The sequence below is a fragment of the Pelobates fuscus genome, chromosome 12 (genome assembly GCF_036172605.1).
Source record: "Pelobates fuscus isolate aPelFus1 chromosome 12, aPelFus1.pri, whole genome shotgun sequence".
NCBI lineage: Eukaryota > Metazoa > Chordata > Amphibia > Anura > Pelobatidae > Pelobates > Pelobates fuscus.
Window position 1 is genome coordinate 65,211,757 of NC_086328.1, and position 20,039 is coordinate 65,231,795.

At 37.9% G+C, this 20,039-nt stretch overlaps 1 protein-coding gene across 2 annotated transcripts in view; it reads left to right on the plus strand.

Annotated features, from left to right (window-relative positions):
• EHBP1L1 (EH domain binding protein 1 like 1) overlaps positions 1-20,039 on the plus strand; it is a 109,656-nt gene that overhangs the window by 51,459 nt on the left and 38,158 nt on the right. For both annotated transcript variants that reach the window (XM_063437783.1, XM_063437784.1), the window contains exons 2-4: positions 3,655-3,712; positions 13,812-13,907; positions 14,123-14,176. In XM_063437783.1, the coding sequence (XP_063293853.1) occupies positions 3,655-3,712; positions 13,812-13,907; positions 14,123-14,176 (208 nt within the window). The remainder of the gene's footprint in view (positions 1-3,654; positions 3,713-13,811; positions 13,908-14,122; positions 14,177-20,039) is intronic.

Consider the following 20,039-nt stretch of genomic DNA (forward strand, 5'->3'; position numbering starts at 1 on the left):
ATAAATAGCACCAATAGTTTATTTCTAAAAATAAACAATACAAATGCCCTTTCTGCTAGTGATAAATGTCTTATTCTCCTTGGCATGGTACCATCTGAATGGACCACTTTTTTCTCATTGATTTTTCCCAAACCAAAAGGAACGGAAATGAGCTAATCAGTATCCTGCAAAATATGTTATATAAATTTAATGTACATGTTTGGTAGTACACGAATAGGCGCATTTTCCCACCATTTGGTTCACAGATCAAATGAGAAAAAGTAACAATCGAGAGAAAAAGAGGGAGAGCAATAAAAAAAAATCTATAGCAATTTTTTTTTTTTTTTTAAATATACATTTTGGGCTTCTGGAGATATGCATTAACTTGTCCTTCAGTTTTTTTTTATTTTTTTTATATGGTCTCCAGAAACCCTCAGTGTTATTATATTCCCATAATACATACTTTAAGTATCTTCACTCCATATTACTATTGTATTAAAACAATGTCTACAGCAGAGCATCTGCATCTGTTGATGATGATAGCAAGATCTTGCGACCAATGCTTCCTGATCCTGTATCCTCATTTCAAGTTTGGTCTTCTCAATATTTTTTTCTTCCTGTTTAGGTCTTTGCCAAAGCACATGACAAAGCATCATACGTTGCATCATACGTTCTTTCCAAAGATTTGAGTTTATTTTTAACTTGTCATATTTTCCAACAAAGTTTAGCCAAGGCAGCAAATGCAAAATATAAAAATGGAATACAAATTAGACCTAGTTTTTACAGAAAAAAAAATGCGGTGCTCTATTCATATTGATTCTTTTTTTAAACTCCTAACTATCGTGTATACACTTGCTTGGTTTAGTCCAGGGCCCTAACAGAATGGGCCACCTGATGGGCACCTCAACCTGGAGGTTCTACCGCATGGGCCAGGGCTGCAACACATGGCGGCAGGCACCCGGTCGCAGGGGTCCACAGGGCTGTTTGGGCTCTTGGAGTGGCTGGCCCGGTCGCAGCTTCATCCCCTGAGCCGCGGTAGTTCCGCCATTGGTTTAGTAATTTATTGTACTGAAAACCAGTCAGTAATTCTCAGCCAGTGCTACTAGCTACCAGTTGTTCATAGTGACAAGGTTAGAAAAGAGCTTTGAGTTCACAAACACTGGCTAAATGCAGCATTATAGATGACTGTGTAATTTATTTATCATGATGGTCAACCAGCCCAATGCACAATAATAATAAACAAAACGCTTGCTGCTAATATTTTACTGTAAGAAGTACAAAATTTCATCCACCAGTATAGGAAACCATAAAAAAAATTGACTGTGGGCCTCAAATAAGCACTTAGACATATTCCCTGCCTCCTTCGTGAGGGTCCAATGCTCCTCAGCGCACACATTCAAAATTGTACATAGGAAAGCATTCAGTTAATGCTTTCCTGTGAGGCTTCTGTGTTATGTGACAAGTTTTATTTTGCCTTTGCTACAGAAGTGCCTCTAGTGACTGTCAGTATGATGGCCACTAGAGTAGGAGTTAAGCCTGCAATGTAAACTCTGTCGTTTCTCAAAAACGACAATATTTTACATTGCACAGTAAAAAAGATAATTTAGGCACCATGACAACTTCATCAAAATGTTGTTATGGTGCCAGGAGGTTCCTGAAGCTGGATCACCTTAAGGGGTTAAACTGTTCTTGAGTGGTTTAACCCCAAAGTCTGTGTTCCAGCTACAAATCTCCCTGCCTCTTTGCCCTTCCTTTTTCTAAAATTCTCTAAATTGTTAGGCTGTTGCAGAAACTGGCAGCAACAATTGATTGGCTAAAACATAGAAACAAAGAATGTGATGGCAGATAAAAACCATTTGGCCCATCTAGTCTGCCCAATTTTATAAATACTTGCATTAGTCCCTGGCATTATCTTATAGCTAGGATCACCTTATGCCTATCCCACGCATGCTTAAACTCCCTCACTGTGTTAACCTCTACCACTTCAGCTGGAAGGATTTTCCATGCATCCACTACCTTCTCTGTAAAGCAGGCTTCCCCAAACTCCGGCCCTCCAGATGTTGCTGAACTACAACTCCCATGATTCTCAGCCTATCTATTTCATTCATGGGATCATGGGAGCTGTAGTTCAGCAACATCTAGAGGGCCAGAGTCCGGGGAAGCCTGCTGTAAAGTAATACTTCCTGTAATTATTTTTAAACCTTTGCACCTCTAATTAAGACTGTCGTCTTGTTGTGGTAGTTTTATTTTTCTATTAAATATAGTCTCCTCCTTTACTGTGTTGATACCCTTTATGTATTTAAATGTTTCTATCATATCCCCCCTGTCTTGTCTTTCTTCTAAGCTATACATGTTAAGATCCTTTAACCTTTCCTGGTAAGTTTTATCCTGCAAACCATGAACTAGTTTAGTAGCCCTTCTCTGAACTCTTTCCAAAGTATCAATATCCTTGTGAAGATACGGTCTCCAGTACTGTGTACAATACTCCAAGTAAGGTTTCATCAGTGTTTTGTACAATGACAGGAGCACTCTACTGCTAATAACTCTCCCTATAAAACCAAGTATTCTGTTAGCATTTACTGCTATTACATTGCCTGCCTGCCTACCTTTATGCCATCTGAAATAATTACTCCTAAATCCCATTCCTCAGATGTCGAGACTGAGAGTAGTTAGCTCGTGCTCTCAGCCAACCAGTGAATTCCCATTCATGAAACTGTCATGAAAAGAAGCAGGTGGTTTTCCTTCGACACTTTGACTCTCATTTCCACTCATGATCTCTGTAGCTCATACTGAATGACCATCTGGTTCCTGGTATACTATTATACCAAGGCCATTCTCCACGATTGCTCAGTTTGGCTGGGCGGACAGCTATAGAAAGTGGGTCCAGGTTATTTCAAACTTCTTTCATTGAACAATTATGGAGTACACTGTTGCTCTTGGGAACCTTCAATGCAGCCGAACTACTTTTTTTGTAGCTTTGCCCAAATCTTTGCCTCAACAGCATCCTATCTCTGAATTCTGTAGGCAATTCCTTTGACCTCATGGCTTGATATTTTACTCTTATATGCATTTGCAGCTCTTGGACCTTATATAGTCAAGTGTGTGCCTTTCCAAATCATACCCAATCATTTGCATTTGCCACAGATAAACTTCAATCAAAGTGTAGAAGCATCTCAAAGTTGATCCAAAAAAAATAAGCTAAATTCTGAGCTAAATTTCAATATATAGCAAAGGATCAGAATACTTATGTCAGTGTAATATTTCATATTTTTGTTTTTAATAAATTTGCAATTATGTTCAAAAATCTGTTTTTTGCTTTGACATTGTGGGGTTTGAGTGTAGATTGATGCAACAAAAGGTTAATTTAAACAACTGTAGCATAAGGCTGCAACATAAACACATGTGAAAAAAACTCGAGTAGTCTGAATGTGTTCTGAATGCACTGTAGTAAGAAAGTGGTATTTAACATGTTTTTACCAGAATGCATCCACAAATGTGAGGAGATTGCCTGGCATAATTTATAAACATGATTTTTATAGAATTGCTGCATTGTCTTTTAATAGTGTTTTAGGTATTTTAATATTGAGTGTCTCAAAGGTCTCTTGTTGGCTTAAGTGATGGTCCCATCACCTTTACCTATTAACCTTTAATCTTTAAATCTCCTTTTCTCTATAGGCAGCCGGATAAAGTAGTCGTTGTTTGGACTCGGAGAAACAGAAGAGTCTGCTCAAAGGTGACTTTCAAATTTGCTTGTAAATTACAGTTCTGCAGTTAGCTTTCTTCCAATTCCTCAAATATGTGCCCTGAATTCTTTCTATCTTTTTTATGTTTTAATTCTTCTCATATTCACTCGGTTAAAAACACAGTTTGATCTACTGCTTTCAACTCAACTGCTATTTCGTATTGCATCTTATATTCATTCCCTTCAAGCCATGTATTTTTCTGACTTCCCATTTAGACAACCACTAATCTACAACAAAATCTGGTCAGTAGGAAACTACCCACAGAGAGGTTTAATAGAGAATGGATCCACATCCTGTGATAAACTACTCTGCAAACTGTGTCAGCACATCTACACAAATTACATAGCAACTCATAGCAGCAAAGCATTTTATAACAACTAAGAGTCATTCTCCTGTACATCTAGAAATGTTGTATACATGATTAAATGCAGTAGCTGTGACTACGGATGTTAAATTGATGAAACCATCCAACTATTAACTGAAAGAATGAACACACACACACACACAGAAACTATATAACACGCTGTGAAGAAGACCATTAGTGCACACCAGTTGCACTTCACAGAGAAAGACCATTCCATTCAGGACCTTAAACTCAGTATACTCAAAAGGAACTTTGCTTATTTCATTTTGGTCAATAATGCAAATGTAGTTTGAATTTACATTACTGGACTAATGAGGCAACTCATATATCCTGACTACTTTAGAAAAAAATGTATTTCAGTTGGGACGCTCTGCAAATACATCTCTCTGTTAACCTGTTTATTAATAGGACTGTACAATAAGCAATAGGGCATACATTTAAACATGAAGAACGTAAACAAAACTGCCCAAATAGCCCATGGTGCCAGGAGTTGATAACGCCTACCCCAAAAAGCTTGAACGCTATTGATTTATAACTGTTGAATTATACTGCATCTCTCGCACTCTGCTCTGTATTGTGTTGTAGCTAAAGCTGACATTTTTATTTGTGCATGGCACTGGCCTATTTTTGTACTATATAAATGTACTAATGATACTGTGCTTGAGATGATGAACAAGGAAGTGTTAACCCTCATAACAATGTGTTTGCCCTAATGACAAATTGTGTATCAGATTAAGGGCATTTAAATTACAGTTTGCAGTAACAAATGTTTTTCTTTCTAAACCCTCTCAAGGACAGGTGACATCCAATGCATGGCACAAATAAGAATGGATTTACGTAACCCATAGTTTTAGATGTATTAAAGTTGAATGTATCAGTCTAGTTCAGGGGTAGTCAAACTGGTCGCTCCACTAGTGGGCGGTTTTGGATTTTAAGTGGGCAGTGGTGGGTTCTGCAGAAAATGCCCAGTGGGCCTGTGAACCAAAGCTGGCAACCTTCCTGTTAGCCCTCTCGGTCTGTTGAGGAGATCAAAAGTTATAGCAGAGTGAGGAAAGGGCCTGAAAGCTCTGTGTTCTTCCCACGAGCAGGTTTGCATTACCATGGCAATGCTCCGATACAGTGCTGTGCTCGCACGGGGCTAGGAGAGCCAGCCTGCAGCTCTTTAAAGTGAACATGCCATCACTGGACCACCAGGGCTTGCAGCATTATGTCCCCCCACCCTGGTAAAAGGTAAGAATGGAGAGATTTTCACATCTTACCCACCTAAACACAGCATAGACCCTATGCACACGCTTCACACACACTACACCCCTCACACACTACACCTCTCACACACACTACACCCCTCACACACACATACTGCTCCTTGCACACACACACACACACACTGCCTCCTACCACACACACACACACTTCACCCTTTTCACACACACACATACACACACACACACACTGCCCCCCTCACACATGCACACAGACTGCCCCCTCACACACACACTGCCCCCTCACACATTGCCCCCTCACACATTGCCCCCTCATACACACTGCCCCCCACGCACACTACACCTTTCACACCCTTCACACACACACAGCACCCTTCACACACACTCACACACACACTGCACCTCTCACACATGCACTCCATCCTTCACACACACTGCCCCCTCACACACACTGAACCTCTCTCACACACACACACACACACACACACACACAGCACCCTTTACACACACATCACCTAACAGGCCATATGGAGTGGTCTGGGTGCCAACTCCCACTACCCTTAACCCTGCAAGTGTAATTATTGCAGTTTTCATAAACTGCAATAATTACCTTGCAGGGTTAAGTCCTTCTCTAGTGGCTGTCAGACAGCCACTAGAGGGACTTCCGTGTTCTTAGAACACGAAAAGTGTGTTATACGAAGCTGTGTGAGGACCTCCAGCGTCACCGAAATCCCCCCATAGGAAAGCATTGAATAATGCTTTCCTATGGGGAGGTCTAATGCGTGTGTGCGGCCATTTAGGCACATGCGCATTAGGTCTCCCTCGCCGAGAGTGGGCGGAGCCTGACCCAGCGCCGAGGGACATTGGCGCTGGACTCTGGTATGTCACTGAAGGGAGAGGGGCACTACAGGGTCCTGCAGTGCCAGGAAAACTAATATGTTTTCGTGGCACTGGAGAATCCCTTTAAATTGCACTTGCTCTATATAATTAGTTACTGTGGCAATGGTGGGTGGTAAGGGAATTTTACCACCAACAAAGATACAAAAGTGAGCAGTAGGTATTAAAAGGTTGACTACCTCTGGTCTAATTGGCTTCTAGGTTTCTTACTTTCCTGTGCTACTTGGCCATAGTGATTGATTCTGACTCTGATATGGGCTTTTATTTCCTTTTGCTGTGGAAAAATGAAGACCACAATGTTTTTAGCATGCCTTCCTCTAGTCTTTCCTTTTTCTCCTGATTTATAATGTTCTATTCATGCAGCTGATGTGATACAAAAAAGTGTGCTTTTACTCAAGCTGTCACATCTGGTGTTCCTGTAGTGATCTATTATTCATGTAGGGATCTGTTATTCATGTAGTGATCTTTAATTCATGCAGCGATCTGTTATTAATGTAGTGTTTTTTTGCTCAAGCTGACTAATCTGTTATTCATGTGCCTCGCAGGGATGCAATCAATACGTGCAGTGATTTTGTCAATTATGTCATGTACTGTGAAGTGAACTTAAGGACCTCAATTTAAATATTAGCATTCAGAATCTGATTTTGTTCCCTAATTCATGCAAGATTTATGTAACATTTTTTTATGTCATTTATTTATCTACTATTGAATCAATATACTTGTAGATGTGTGTAGCATGCTCAGATAACACTTTAACTAGATTATACTCTGCACTGCAAAACACTAGTATACAAACAAAACATAAATATCTGAGAGCAGTAAAGACATTTCCAACCCATGACATTTTGCCTAAAGTGAATAATAAAATATACTCTTTTTCACCAAACTCTTCCAAATGGCAAAATCGAGGCAAATATTTTATAGGTAAGCTATGTTATTCTACCTTTTTTTTTTAATTCTTTATTTTTGTAGTGCTTAGAGTAACAAACATGCCTATATCGCCACGACAGCAGATACAAGCCGCTGAAATATCACAAAATAAACAATATCATGGCATTAAATGACAGCACAGTTTTGAAATTAATATAGAAATAGTAAATGAGTAAATGAGCAGTGCACGCGTAATACATAAACAGTTAATAGCATAGATTAGTTATATGCACTCTATTTGAGTCAAGTTTTGTTATATTCATTTGTGGCTAAGATCTAAGATTAACCAAAGTAGGTCCTATTGTAAGTTTGCATGCTTGTATGTGGGTGATATTAGTTAGGAGCCACCTTTGGTGTTAGCATTCCCTAGAGCTTGTGCTACTAGCATTCTATTGGTGGCAGCAGGGTTAAGGTGCCTTTCGAGGGCCAGATGTATGTTGCTGAATATGAGGGTTAGGGTGATCTGCTTAGTGCAAAATTTAGCTATGGTCGTCACCCAGAGATTCGTTATGCTATATATATTCCACATAGGGGGTCGTTTTAAATTATGTGTAACGCGTTAGGTGTACCATATGTTAAGCGCGTGGATACGCCTTAAGCTATACTTGCTGTGTTTCAGGGTGTCATGGAGGGCTAGCAGTGCCCTTGTTTACATTCCCCCATTGCGTCTAGCCGATACCCCGCCGGGTTGACCCTGAGTCCAAGCTATGTTATTCTACCTTTTCCAATTTAAGTTGCTACAGTTTAGAGTCTAGCAAATGTCCCTGAAAGATATATATATATATATATATATATATATATATATATTTATTTATTTATTTTTTTTAGATTAAATTGTTACGTGCCAAAGTGAATTTTACAACTCACCTCATTGATTTCCCTATTAATATTCAATTCTAAATAGCTACAAAATATATTTACTCTTTGCTTTAAACTATTTTTTTTCTTTTTAATTCTTATGCCACAGCAGCAAAACCAGGCTCAATAATACCAAACAGAGTAATACAGAAACATGGCATTGCAATAATAGTACAATTTTCTTGAAAGGTAATAACAGGCTAATCAGACATGCAAATATGTATTAGATATGGACCACTGGACATTTTGCTGGGACTAGGCAAATTAACCACTGTTTTAGCATGTAAATGCAAATGAGTGAACCCCTGGGACTAGGCTAGACCAGACAAAGTGAGAGTAGCCAATAGTAGGTAGACATACAAAATAAAGATTTTTAAAAAGAGTGCAGGGAAGGTGCAGTTCGCTATTTTAAGAGGGGCCTATATCTGTAGTGGTGGGCTAAATGCTGGGTTCATCCGACCCCCATAGGTGGCAAAACTATGGCACTATCAGGGAAGTCCTGCTTGGGACTGGCTGCAGACTGATGTTGAAGGTGTACTCTCCTCCAGTCCCAAACCCACATAAGGGCCAGCTTCATCATTCCTCAGGCTCTGCGGTTTTCGCTTGCCATGACCTTCCCCTCCAGGGGGTAGTTGACGGTTGTGATGATAGGTTGCTGCTGACAACGGCGGCTCTTCCGTAAGCGAAATCACTTTTTGGGATTTTATATTAAGTTTTTCTGTGTCTGCACAGTTCGAGAAACTTTATATGCAGTTCATATTCTTTTCATCTATTATTGTAGTCTGATATGTGACAGTTGACACCATGTTAAGTCATTAACTCATGAAGGTAAATCTATGTATTGTTACATATCTCTCTACTTTTTGAATGATTTAAATGAAAATTGAAATAAAAAAGTTACCAAACCACTTAAAATATATCATTCAATGAATATTTATTAAAATAGTATTGTGTTATTATTTGTGCAAGAAAAAAAATAAAAAAAATTTCAAACAATAATTACAAGTATGTTAAATATGAAAATTAAAGAGGAACTGTCACTTGAAGAAAAGTAGCACTTCCTCGTTTCTTCACTCCAGTAAATGCTGGGGTGAACAACAGAATTGAGGTAAGTATAAAACTTACTTCAGCTGTACTTCCATGTTGTGGCAGCTTTGCTGTCCCATGATGCCTCAGCCACACGCATGTGCACTAGAGCAGGGATAGGAAACATTCAGCACTTCAGTTTTTGTGGACTACATCTCCCCTGATGTTTTGCCAGTATTATCACTGTAAAAGCATTATGGGATATGTAGTCCATAACAAATGGAGTGTCGAAGGTTGCCTACCCCTGCACTAAAGCATCTAACTGAAAAATGCTGTATGAATGTATGTGTGTTCTGCATTTTCTCTAGTAGCGCCATACACATGCATTTGTTGTTCGTACATCAATGCAAGCATTAACTATTTTGCATACTTTGCCCAGTAAAGCATGTAAAAATCTTTTTTTTTTTTAAATATAAAGAATAAAGAAAACAATTACATTTTTGTGATCTGTTAGCTAAAATAAAAGACATGATAGCTCCTCTTTAAAGAACTGTTGGGACAGGACACTTATGCCATTCTCCAAATACCTGTTCTTTAGTCCAATGATTCTATCAGATTTTGTCTTTAACCCAAAGGCTATAAATTGCATTCCAAAACGGCCAAGACTAGGCATGTTTTAGGTATAGTATGATCATGCTATAACAATCATAGCGTTTTAATAAATATTTTTTTTTTAAACTATATTTACAGACTTTGAAACAATTACCAGCCTTCCCTTTAATATTTACTTGCCAGATTTGAACAATGCACTCAAATAGGAAAAAATTACCAGTTTCTGCACATGTTTTTTGCTCATAATAACCATGCAAATCACTATAACACATGTGACACAAAGTATTTGTTTAAAGGGGCAATTCAAGCTGGAACTGACTTTTTGCCTGTGATAGATAATGCATAAAAGCTGCACTGTCACTCCCCCCCCTTCCCCTCCTCCCCCCCCCCGCTTTATTTAGGGAGGATATGGTGTCGCGGGATCTTCCATAGACCTCAATGCTGTTTTCTCACGCTGAAGAGGATCCTCCAGAAGAAGATGGAGATGCCTGCAAGAGACACTCACCTTTCCCTGCCCTCGGCCACCCAGCGCTCCAGCGGCGATGTCACCATTCAAATCCAAATTCTGCAAAGTCCTCAGGCAGTGACAGGGCCACTTTTAAATATACAGAAACAACAAATCCATAATAATAATAATAATAATAATAATAATAAATAAATTAAAAAGTTACTCATATTTAAAATTTCTGCTTTTACATAAAATACCTACACTTTAGGAAATCAACCTGGAGCTCTACTTATAGCTCTACTTATAGGTGAAGTCAGAACTGTTTAACTTGTTTAACCTCTTGACGACCGATGATGGTTCAGGACCGTCATCGGAAACATCCCCTTGAGGACCGATGACGGTCCTGAACCGTCATAACGTCTTGGGGGTACTTACCTGATCGCCGTCGGTCCCCCGGCGACGATCAGCGCTCCTCCCGGTCCAGGGGGACTGCCTGTCTGCCCAGACAGTCTCCCCGCGGCAGATCAGGACCCCGCGGTCACGTGATCGCTCGATAACATGACCGCAATAGGTGCCTGTGTATCTGCCTGCAGGGGGACTGTCTGTGCTGACAGTCTCCCTGCAAATGGAAAATCAAAAATAAAGTTAAAAAAAAATTAAATCTGTGTAAAAAAAAAATATATATATGTATATATATAAGATATATTTATATATATATATATATATGCATGTATTATATCTATATATAATATATATATATATTATATATATATAATGTCATACTAAGTGTATTTTTATATTTATATATACATATATTAATATAAAAATACACTTATAATTAAATTACACACATATATATATATACAATATATATAATAACTATATATATTGTGTATATATATTATTATTATAAAATATAAATAATACGTATATAAAAATAAATTAAAAAATGTAAAAATAATTTGTAATAATTTGAAAAAAAATATTTATATATATATATATGTAATTTTATTCTAACGGTATTTTGATATTAACATATATATATATATATTTATATCAAATACACTTAGAATGAAATTATATATATCTATGTATAAAAAAATTCATAAAAATAATACGAAATATACTTATGTCCATATACATAATTACATAAATAATTTCATAAATATACACATAGACTTCAAATATATAAATATGTATATATATTTAAATTCTACGTGCATATTTATGTAATATTATTACATAATTAAGTAATTTTATTGATTGCAATTTGAGGGACATGCCTGAGAACCCAGGCCGAAAGTCCAGAGAATTTAATTTGCTGGGACTATGTTTAACCCTGTAACTTTCTATGACACCCTAAAACCTGTACATGGGGGGTACTGTTTTACTCGGGAGACTTCGCTGAACACAAATATTAGTGTTTAAAACCAGTAAAACATATCACAGCGATGATATGGTCAGTGAAAGTGAAGTTTTTTGCATTTTTCACACACAAACAGCACTTTCACTGATGATATTATTGCTGTGATAGGTTTTACTGTTCTGAAACACTATTATTTGTGTTCAGCGAAGTCTCCTGAGTATAACAGTACCCCACATGTAGAGGTTTTTTAGTGCTTTTGAAAGTTACAGGGTCAAATATGAGGCTTAATTTTTTTCATTGAAATTTGTCAGATTGGTAATGTTGCCTTTGAGAGCGTATGGTAGCCCAGGAATGAAAATTACCCCCATGATGGCATACCATTTGCAAAAGAAGACAACCCAAGATATTGCAAATGGGGTATGTTCAGCCTTTTTTAGTAGCCACTTAGTCACAAACACTGGCCAAAGTTAGGGTTTTTTGCATTTTTAACACACAAACAAATATAAATGCTAACTTTGGCCAGTGTTTGGGACTAAGTGGCTACTAAAAAGACTGGCCATACCCCATATTAAATACCCTGGGTTGTCTACTTTAAAAAAATATGTACATGTGGGGTGTGATTCGTGGATTTATGACAGATAACGGTGTTACAATGTCATTATTGATAAATATAAAAAATATATATCGTTGAAAGAGCAATTTCCTACTTGTACTTATAGCCCTATAACTTGCAAAAAAAAGCATGTAAACACTGGGTATTTTTAAACTCAGGACAAAATTTTGAATCTATTTAGCAGTTTTTTCATTAGCTTTTGTAGATAATTAAAAGATTTTTCAAGAACAAATCCAAAAACATGTATTTTTTTCAATTTTTCACCATATTTAATTTTTTTTTTAAAGTAAAATATACGACATGTTACAAATAATGGTATGTAAAGAAAGCCCTTCTTGTCCTGAAAAAAACAATATATAATTTGTGTGGTAACCATAAATGAGAGAGCAGAAAATGACAGCTAAACACAAACACCACAAAAGTGTTAAAACCGCTCTGGTCCTTAATGTACAACATCGCAAAAACAGGCCGGTTCTTAAGGGGTTAATCCAAAACTGCAATGATGCATTAACTGCATTAGATGTATAAAATGATATCTATCATTTTGACACAAATATTGTATCTTCTGCAGGGAGAAAAATCAGGTAAACATGGTTTTGTTTTCACCTCCCTTTTTCCCCAGCTTTTCCACACCCTCCTTAGTGTGGAGCATTGACAAATCAGTGTCCTATCCACAGGAATAGTGGACAACTCGATCATGCATGTACAATTGAATAATGTCGCAACGTTATCAGTGACATCCCAAGATATTACGAAATGCCTGACCTTGAATGCACATTAAGCGTGTTCATGGCTGGCACTTTCCCAAGCCAAAAGAGTTTTACATTTATTTTTTTTAAGTCCTATGCTACTCGCTAGGCCTTAAAAGTTAGTAACCACGGCAAGCCATAGTATGCTCGAAAGGGCTAGATTTTCACTCCTGATGACATTTACAATTGTTGTTGTACAAAAACTGCTTAGAAAAGAGGAAAAGAAAGAGCTTGCTTAAAAAGTTATTCCAACTACATCTGCTTTCAGGAGTAATTATGATAGTAGGAGTCTGTATGTGCAAAGTTTCTGCCAGAAATGCTACATACTTAGAGATCTGCAATTTTGTGCTGGCGGCTAGGTACATCCCAGGTGCACCTGATTTTGGCGTCCCTGAACTCTATTTTGTACTGCCAAATGTCAATTCTGTGCAAGTGTGTGGATGTCCCCTCCCTCCTTGCGCGTCTGCCATGACATCAGGAGGGGGCGTGGAAAGCAGCACTGGGGACTTTGCCCCACACTGTATTTCAGGTAACTTATAGCTTAATTCTATTGATATTTCAGCTTTTGGGAAGGAGGGGTCTAAAAAATATTGTGCAATAGAGCATTATTCATTAAATAAATTAAGCATAACATTTTTTGTCATAACCCTTTAACCCCTTAAGGACACATGACATGTCTGACATGTCATGATTCCCTTTTATTCCAGAAGTTTGGTCCTTAAGGGGTTAAGAGGCTGTGACATCACGTACCTAAAAAAATAAGCAATAAGGGAGGTGGGGCAGAAGAGGTAGGGTTGCAGTGCAATTTATCTTTAAAATTATATAAAATGTATTATTATTTAGACCAAAAACTTTAAAATTCAATAAAAATGTTTGGAAATCAGAAGCGCTTTCTTGAGTTTGTTATTGTTATTTGATGCCATCATTGATACTACTATTACCTTTTAATACATGTAGACATTTTCTATGACATCATTTTAATTACGGCAATCTTTTTCTTCAGCCTCATAGCTGGCAACCTGGGATAAAGGACCCATTCCGTGGATCTGTGGTCTGGGCTGTTCCTGAAAATGTGGACATCACAGCAACACTATACAGAGTAAGTAACATAATGGAAATGGAAAGAAAGAAAATTAATTAAAAGTTAACGGAAGAAAGGAAAAATAGGGAAGCAAGGAAAAAGGGGGAGGAGAGGGAATGGAATGAATATAAATCTGAAAGGGGACATAAGGTGAAGTAAGAAAACAGAGAGAGTGATATACAGAAATAAAGTAAAGCATGTCTAAGGTAATAATTCCTTAATGTGTCTTGCAGGACCCACACTCTGATCATTTTGAAGAGAAGGAATGGACATTCCAGATTGAAGGCGTAAGTTTTGAAAAAAATTTTTTTGCAAGAAACAATCACGAGATATGTTACACTAATTAACATAGTATTCAAATTCATATACAGCATGTCTTATCTTTTTTTCTTGGATACTTTTCAGGCATGCACATGTACAATACAACCCATGGTCAGGATGTTGCAATGTTGTTATAGTCCTGTACAATGTACAACCTCAAACTCCCAAAGGGTTTATTCACTTAGGGTAAAATAGCCAAGCAATGGCACAAGATGAGCTAAATTAGCTTGGGAACTGAGCAAGGAACCACCAGAGGGAAAACTATTTCAGCTCTTGTATGTGAGAGACTTTAACAGTTATACCATTCAGACAGGACTCAAGATCTAAACCGTAAAGTCTATAGGTGGGCTTTGTCATTGGTCCTTTTGAATCAAAACACATGCTTTTGTTTAAAAAAAACTGTAAAACAGTGTTAAAAGTGTTTGCTTCCTAAGATTGCTGGCAGAAATACAGGATGAAATGTGAAAAATGAGGCCTGTCTATGATAATTTGCATTAATTCTGGATATATTGTGGAAACATGAGTTATTGTATTAATGTGCATTACATTGTGTGGAGGTTTACACCAGAGGGTCTCCAGCATGTTGATCAAAACTGGTGCCATACCGATGAGCATCCATGGCTGAGTTGGTCACTGATCCTTTATGATCAGTGGTTCCCATCCCAGTCCTCAGGTACCCCCTAACAGTTCAGATTTAGGGATTACCCAGTTGTGTCTAAGGTGTTTTTAGAAAAGAAAAATAAACACTTTAGACACAACTGGATAATCCCTGAATCCTGGACTTGTATGGGGTACTTGAGGACTGGGTTGTGAACCCCTGTTTTAGATCAAACCTCTTGCTTTGGTTAAAAAGGGCAACATTTAAAACAGTGTTCCATTGCTAAAGGAACCTGCAGAAATGCAGAATAAGGTCTGAAACATGATTTATTTGAATTACTGTGGCCAAGGGAGAATTTCAGAAGGTCCAACTTGAGATATGGAAGTAATACACAACAGTTACATTTTCCTTTTTTTTTTTTTATATACACACACATATACAAAGAAGAAGGGATGGCAAATTCAGTATTAGAGAACGTAGAAGCATGGACCTTCATTATTTGTGCTTTTCATTATCAGAACTGTGAGCAATGCATATAGACAGATTGTAGATAATGAGAAATAGGTCCAGAGACTCTCAAGGTCAGAAAAAGGAGGGGATGTGGGCGATAATGAAAGACAGCTGGTGCTCAGGAGGTTATTTTGGGGAATATATGTAACTGTTACACTGTCTAGTAAGATAAAATTAGACATTTGGGTAGTTATAAGAATTCAATTAGAGCAAAATGACTGATGATGTCAGGCAGTGGGTCTTATGGTGATAATGAGAGGAAGAGGTAGTTTGTATATTGGTGATGATGTCTCTATTATTGGAAATGTAAAGTATAAGACAATACTGCCATGAACAAACCATATTTTGTTAACTTTAATGATAAACTGAAAAGGTTGGTCACTGGCGTATAAGAAATAAGAATTAGTCAAAGATGGCTGTAATGCAACATAAACATTGCACTGCATAAGAAGCTGAGTGTGGCCTAATAAAGTTCAGACAACTGCTTTTACCCATTGCGACTGGTTGCATCCATTATATTGGGGAAACTCTACACAAAGGAAATACTTTCACTATATTCAGCACATCTGGAATTAGGACTAGTGGAGGATTGAAGGAATAATAGATACACAAACCTGTGACAATATGTAAGCCTGAATATGTTCCAGTCAATGTCATTCTATCCCAGTTGTAATTTTTTGTTCTTTGGGAAATTTCCTAAATAAAGAATTTTGAATAACAAAAAAAGGATTATCAAATTACATCACAATACAGGTGGGTCCAGGCACAGTCAGGGCAAATGGCAAATAACAGGATAAACAAAAACAATGTTTAAAGGAACACTATAGGGTCAGGAACACAAACATTTTCTATAGTGTTAAAACACAATCTAGTCCCACTTGCCCTCTCCCCCCCCTAAATATAGTAATCCTCCTCCCTCCCCCCCCCCCTTTCCAGTTTGCTACTGCAGGCACTGCCCCTGATCTGCCTGCTTGGCTGACATCATAAGAATTGTTGATCAAAAGCCAATTACAATGCTTTCCCACAGGAAAACATTTGATTGGCTAAGCTTGGCAAGGAGGCAAATCAGGGGCAGAGGCAGCACAAACCAAACACAACCCTGGTCAATCAGAATCTCCTCATTGATATGCAGTGAATCAATGCATCTCTATGAGGAAAGTTCAGTGTCTCCATGCAGAGCATGTGCAGGTCTGCCCAAGAAATCACCTCTAGTAGCCATCTGAAAAGTGGCCAGTGGAGATATCCCTAGGTTGTATTGTAAACACTGCCTTTCCTTTGATAAGACAATACTTACTTCAAAAAGCCTGAAGGGAATGATTATACACTAAACTGTAGTTGTTTTGGTGACTATAGTGTCACTTTAATTCCTCCTCTACTGTCTGCTTTTTCTATGCTGACTGCCAGGTGAAAAGGACCAACTTTATAGTAACACCTTTCTTTCAATCATTAATCTCCATGGAAATGACTGAATGCTGTTTGTGAAACAGGATTACCGGTAGTTGAAAATTAAAAATATTAATTTTAAAGAAAGGCTATTCATATGAAATTGCATGCACACGCCAGATAAAATAAGAATAATTTGAGTAATTGCATAAGAATAAAAATATGGGAAAATTAATTAGAAGCAAGACATTTTTTTACGTTCATCATTAATTAAAATAATACTTGCCTTACTGCTGTAACATTCTTAATGTTGTAGAGACAGAGAGTGAGTCTCAGGGAGAACTTATAAGAGGAGCAGAAGACTCTTTAGTCCTGAGCTGTAGGAAAGGCAGTGTGGTAAGGAGAGAGTCAAAGGTGAACAGCAGCAACAGCAGAGTTCGGCTCTTGAGCCGAGAGAAAAGGTGGTTATCTGAAAATACACTCCTAACTTGGCGGTCACACTCTCAAAGGGGGGCATTCATTGAGAACAGCAGCAGAACAGCAGAGGTTGGCTCTGGAAACATGAGCCGATCTGAAAGGTAGTTGTGTGAAAACACACTCCTTACTTGGTGGTCACACTCCTAAAGGGGGTAGTCATTTGCATAGTTACATAAGCTCTTGAGGCATGAGTCCAGGGAAAAGGTGGAAATGTGAAAACACACTTCTACCTTTGCGACTACACTTCTTAAAGGGTATATTCACTCAGAACAGCAGCAGAGTTTGGCTTTTGAGACATAAGTCCAGGGGAAAGGCGATTGTGTAAAAACACACTCCTAACTTGGTTGTCACACTCCTTAAGGGTGTTATTCATTTAAAGCAGCAGCACTCAAAGAGCTGACAGAATATTAGCTGAGGTGCGCTACTGATTCATAACCTCAGCATGATTCTAATTTAACTAAGCTTTAATGAACTTTGTTAAAGTTTAGAGATTGGGATGAGAAAAACTTGGATTTCATACACAACATACTTAAACAGAAATTAAAAGTAGTATTTTCTCTTGTGTTCTAGAAAAATAATTACTTTTCTATATCTAAAATGTCCCTCAAAGCAGTTAAAAAAACTGACCAACAGGGGTATGCCTCCCTACCCTAGACTAACTTCCTAGTTTCTTCTAGTATCAATAAACAAATCTACAAAGAAATCAAAAATGACTGAATCAAAATGTTGGAGAAAATAATCTGCATTTGTTAAAACCACTGAAATTCATTCTGTCCTTTTCATCAGGCGTTAAGGTCATTAGCCAACTAGATTCCCCTTTGTAGGACTGCAAAAACCAGTCACAACACAATCCAGCAACCAACAAAATGCTAGTTCACTGTTTCACTATTCCAGCATCAGGAAATTAAAAAGTGACAGGCAGTCCTATTTAAAGATTTCAAAGCCATCCATTTAACCCCTTAAGGACACATGAAATGTGTGACATGTCATGATTCCCTTTTATTCCAGAGGTTTGGTCCTTAAGGGGTTAAAGGACCACTATAGTGCCAGGAAAACATACTCGTTTTCCTGGCACTATAGTGCTCTGAGGGTGCCCCCACCCTCAGGGTCCCACTCCCGTGGCGCTGAAGGGGGAGGAAGGGGTTAATCCCTTACCTTTTTCCCAGCGCCGGGCTCCCTCGGCGCTGGGGCTCTCCTCCCTCTTCTGAAGTCCCTGGCTGAATGCGCATGCGCATTCAGCCAGTGTCATAGGAAAGCATTCTCAATGCTTTCCTATGGACGCTGGCGTCTTTTCACTGTGAAAATCGCAGTGAGAAGCGTGGAAGCGCCTCTAGCGGCTGTCAATGAGACAGCCACTAGAGGCTGGATTAACCCATAGTTAAAAAATAGCAGTAAAAGCAGCAAATAGCAGAAAAAGGGTTAAACCTAGCTGGACCTGGCACTCAGACCACTTCATTAAGCTGAAGTGGTCTGGGTGCCTATAGTGGTCCTTTAATGTTCAAGACGAGTCTATTGTTGCAAGAACTTATAGTTACATAGTTACATAAGCTGAAAAGAGACATGTCCATCAAGTTCAGCCTTTCTCACATTTGTTTTTGGCTGTTGATCCAAAAGAAGGCAAAAAAACCCAGTTTGAAGCACTTTAAAATTTGCAACAAACTAGGAAAAACATTCCCTCTTGACCCCAGAATAGCAGTCAGATTTATCTTTGGATCAAGAAGCTATTACCCTACAGTTGAAAAATGATATAATTGAATATTATGTTTTTGCAAGTATGCATCTAGTTGCTGTTTAAACATCTGCACGGACTCTGATAAAAACACTTCTTCAGGCAGAGAATTCCACATCCTTATTGTTCTTACGGAAAAAAAAACTTTCCTTTGCCTTAGACTAAATCTTCTTTCTTCCAGTCTAAACGCATGACCTTGTGTCCTATGTAAAGTACCGTTTGTGAAAAGATTTCAAAACAATAGTTTGTATTGGCCCCAGATATATTTGTATAATGTTATCATATCCCCTCTTTCTAAACTAAAGAGGTTTACATTTGTTATCCTTTCTTCATAGCTAAAATGTTCCATTCCCTTTATTACATTTTTTAGCCAGCCTAGGGCTGCACCATTCCTATGGAACGTCCTTTCCCTCTCTGTAAGGCTTTTACCCAGTCTCCACTCCTTTAAAAAAATCTTTGAAAACTTACTTAACCCTTTCAGGACCGCTGACGGTTCAGGACCGTCAGCGGTAAAACGTGCGTTTGGACCGCTGACGGTCCTGAACCGTCATAACGGTCTGGGGCTACTTACCTGATCGCCGTCGGTCCCACGGCGGCGATCAGTGCTCCACCCGGTCCAGGGGGGTTGCCTGTCTGCCCGGGCAGTCCCCCCTCGGCAGATCAGGACCCCACGGCCATGTGATCACTCGATCACATGACCGCAATAGGTGTCTGTGTATCTGCCTGCAGGGGGACTGTCTGTGCTGACAGGCAGTCTCCCTGCAAGTGTAAAATCCAAAAAATAAAGTAAAAAAAAAAACAGTGTAAAATCAGTGTAAAAAAAATAAATATGTGTATATATATATATATATATATATATATGATATATATACATGTATTATATCTATATATAATATATGTATATGTATCATATATATAATGTCATATTAAGTGTATTTTTATATTTATATATACGTATATTAATATAAAAATACACTTATATTTAAATTACACACGAATATATACAATATATATAATTGCTATATATATGGTATATATATATTATTATAAAATACAAATAATATGTTAATAAAAATAAATAACAAAAAATAAAAATAATTTTTAATAATTATAAAAAAATATTTATATATGC